We start from the raw sequence: 3,750 nt of genomic DNA on the forward strand, positions 1-3,750 counted from the left end.
TCTGCATAAAGACTGTTTACTTACAGTATGAATACTGTTTGTTGAAAGCACTTTGCACTATATATATTTTTACTGATTCACTCAACTTTTGCATGAAGCAGAGAAGGAATGAGATTTTAACACTGGAACACTTTTTTGATTTGATTTTGGATCACCACGCAATTTTGATTTGATTTTATTAGTTTTTTTGGTTTTTCGATCACCACGTAATATATTTTTTTGGTTTTTGGTTTTCTGTTTTATTATATCACTTATACAATATTAATTATTAATTGACATCAGTCTATATCCTACACTTTAGGTTGGCGCCACCACCTGCTTTTTATTATTATTTTCTCTCTCACTTCTTTGTCTGAAGGGAAGGGGGGGGGGTGAGTCATAAGAGGGACAATGAGAGCTGCAGAGCTGGAGGTGTGCCTCTGTGTATCTGTATAAATCCAAGAAGTGAACAGGCAGCAGCTCCGAAGGGGAAGTAAACCCTGATGGGTTTTACTTCCTCTTTTTTCCCCTGCAAAGTAAATGCACAATGGGCTAGTATGCATCGCATACTAGCCCATTATGTTGCACCTACCTGCAAACAAAGCCCGCAATGTCCCCGTCGGTGGCCGCAGCCATCTTCACCCCTCTTCCTTCCGGGGCCGTGGACTCCGGCTCATGCGCACAAGAGCCACTGGTCATGGCACAGGCCATTTATAAATGGCACGATCCTGCCCTTTCTTCAGTGCGCATGCGCCGATGACATCGGTGCAAGTGTATATGGTAAATATCTCCTAAACCGTGCAGGTTTAGGAGATATTTCCAGTACCTACAGGTAAGCATTATTATAGGCTTACCCATACCTCCCAACATTTTGAGATGGGAATGAGGGACACCTACTAGCAAACGTATGTAGGCGTAGGACATGCCTACTGCCACGCCCCTTAAAGGGGACATAACAAAAAAAAGGTTAATTCGATTATTTTACCACTAATATTCATTTAAATTGACTTTTAAAATTGCAACAATTTGAATTTGGATGAAAGGTTTAGTACTGGTAAGCACTTTTTGAAAGCTAAAAAGTAAATTTTTTATACATCTATAGAGATCAGACCACAATGAGAGACAAATGAGGAGAAAAGAGGGACATTGCTCAAAATCAGGGACAGTCCTTCGAAATCAGGGACAGTTGGGAGCTATGTGTAGGTAAAAGTGGTGTAACTAGGTTTACAACCACTTTCAGCTGCCCACAGTTAAAGCGGAGTTCCACCCAAAATTGAAACTTCCGCTTAAACCACTCCTCGCACCCTTACATGCCACATTTGGGGGGGGGGGAGTGGGGGCTTCAGTAGGAGTGGGACTTCCTGTCCCACTTCCTCCTTCTGCCCAAGGACCGCTTAGGCGATACGTCATATCGCCTACGGCGGCCCCTCCCTGTAGGCGATCATCTGGGACACATGACAGGTCCCAGGCGATTGCCTGTCCACTCAGGTAGCGCAGCACCGCTCGCGCATGCGCAGTGAGTGCCCGGCTGTGAAGCCGAAAGCTGTCACGGTCACGTGCCTACAGTTAGAATGGAGGCGCCGGCGGAGAGGGGGGAGAGGAGTTAACGGACTTGTAATGAATCCCTATGGGAACGCGTCCGTTAGCGGATGGAGCATCCACGTCAGTCGGGATCCGCTTTTCCGAACGGAAGAAACCCTATTTTTCTTCCGTTCGGCGGAGCGGGGACCGCCCTATCCGCCGACAGCTGAGCGGGGATCCCCGCTGAGCCGACGGAGACACACGGAGCGGACCCAGAAACGGTCCAGAAACGGTCCGCTCCGTGTGAAAGAGCCCTAAGTGTCTGTTTATCAAAAGCCAGCAGCTATGCTTTTTGTAGCTGCTGACTTAATAAACATAAAAAAAGGGCTGGAACTCTGCTTTAAAATGGATGCAGCCATCAGTGCAAATAGATTTCTGCAGCATATTTGGCAAGTAGAGCATCACAGTATATTTAAAATAATATGCAAAGTGGTTGGAGGGAAGCTTCACAATGGTAAAGATGTTTTTATTACAAATTCTGTGTGCTGACTTCAGTTGCTCTAAAAAAAAAAAAAAAAATAGGAATGGTATTTATTTCTTCCAGTCGAGGTTTGCCCTCAGTGAAGATGGCGGCGGCGGCCTCAGACCGGAGGCTCGGCGTGGTGGCGCAGGACGTAGGCAGGAAAAGGCGGAGTTTTCGGGCTGAGGCAGAGTGAGTGAGTGAGAGAGCGAGAAGGAGAAGGAAGCTGAGGGGCGAGCAGAGCGGAGGAGGGAGAGGAGTGGCAGAGAGCGGGTGACTGAAAGGCGGGTAGCCCGCGGAGAAGGAGGCGGAGGAGGGAGTCCCGGCTCGGGACCTGAGGGACGGACGGAAGCCGAGAGGCGCCAGTATCAGAAGGCGGCTGTAAGTGCGGAGGAGGTTTGAAGAGGAGAAGATGGCGGACGCGGATAGCGGCAGCGAGAGAGGGGGCAGCAGTGGCGGCGGCGGTGGAGGAGGGGGAGGCCCCGGCAGCTTCCAGCAGCACATGTCCCGGGATCAGGAGACCCAGGAACTGGCCTCCAAGCGGCTGGACATCCAGAATAAACGTTTCTATCTGGACGTGAAGCAGAACGCCAAAGGCCGCTTCATTAAGATCGCCGAGGTGGGCGCCGGGGGCTCCAAGAGCCGCCTCACCCTCTCCATGGCCGTGGCGGCCGAGTTCCGCGACTACCTGGGAGACTTTATCGAGCACTACGCCCAGCTGGGCCCCAGCAGCCCCGAGCAGATCGCCCAGTCCTCAGGGGAAGACGGCATGGGAGGACCCGGGGGCCCCCGCCGGGCCCTGAAGAGCGAGTTCCTGGTCCGGGAGAACCGCAAGTATTATCTGGACCTGAAGGAGAACCAGCGCGGCCGCTTCCTGCGCATCCGCCAGACCATTAACCGCGGGCCGGGCTTCAGCGGAGGTGCCGGAGGGGGAGCCGGCCTGCAGAGCGGACAGACCATCGCCCTGCCCGCCCAGGGACTCATCGAGTTCAGAGACGCCCTGGCCAAGCTCATCGATGACTATGGCGGGGAAGACGACGAGCTGGGCTCCGGAGGAGGAGGAGGGGCGGCCGGCGGAGGTGGGGGAGGAGGAGGCGGCAGCGGCGGCATGTACGGAGAACTGCCCGAGGGAACGTCCATCACCGTGGACTCCAAGCGCTTCTTCTTCGATGTGGGCTGTAACAAGTACGGCGTGTTCCTGCGGGTGAGCGAGGTGAAGCCCAGCTACCGCAACTCTATCACCGTACCCCTCAAAGCCTGGGGCAAGTTCGGGGGAGCCTTCTGCCGCTATGCCGAGGAGATGAAGGAGATCCAAGAGCGCCAGAGAGACAAGATGTATGACCGCCGGGGACCCGGAGGAGAGAGAGGCGGAGGAGGAGGAGGGGGTCTGAGCTCCGGGGGAGGAGAAGACTCCGAGACTGAAGATGTGGATGACGACTGAACCCAGAGAGAGAAAGGGGGGAGGGGCACATCCGGGGGGGGTGAGGGGGGACTACAACTCCTAGTAATGGGACCTCTCATTGGGTGGGAGGGGGACTACAACTCCTAGCAATGGGTGTTCTCTGGGGGGGGGACTACAACTCCTAGTAATGGGGCCTCATTGGGGGGAGGGGGACTACAACTCCTAGCAATGGGTGTTCTCTGATTGGGGGGGGGGGGACTACAACTCCTAGCAATGGGACCTTATTGGGGGAGGGGGACTACGGATCCTAGCAATGGGTGTTCTCTGG

At 53.6% G+C, this 3,750-nt stretch overlaps 1 protein-coding gene across 1 annotated transcript; it reads left to right on the forward strand.

Moving 5' to 3' along the window:
* Window positions 1-2,194: 2,194 nt before the first annotated feature.
* On the forward strand, window positions 2,195-3,475 carry PURB (purine rich element binding protein B). The gene has a single exon (XM_040345956.1). The coding sequence runs from the start codon at window positions 2,433-2,435 to the stop codon at window positions 3,459-3,461; it is 1,029 nt and encodes a 342-aa protein (XP_040201890.1). The 5' UTR covers window positions 2,195-2,432; the 3' UTR covers window positions 3,462-3,475.
* Window positions 3,476-3,750: the final 275 nt, after the last annotated feature.

The sequence above is a fragment of the Rana temporaria genome, chromosome 3, assembly GCF_905171775.1.
Source record: "Rana temporaria chromosome 3, aRanTem1.1, whole genome shotgun sequence".
NCBI lineage: Eukaryota > Metazoa > Chordata > Amphibia > Anura > Ranidae > Rana > Rana temporaria.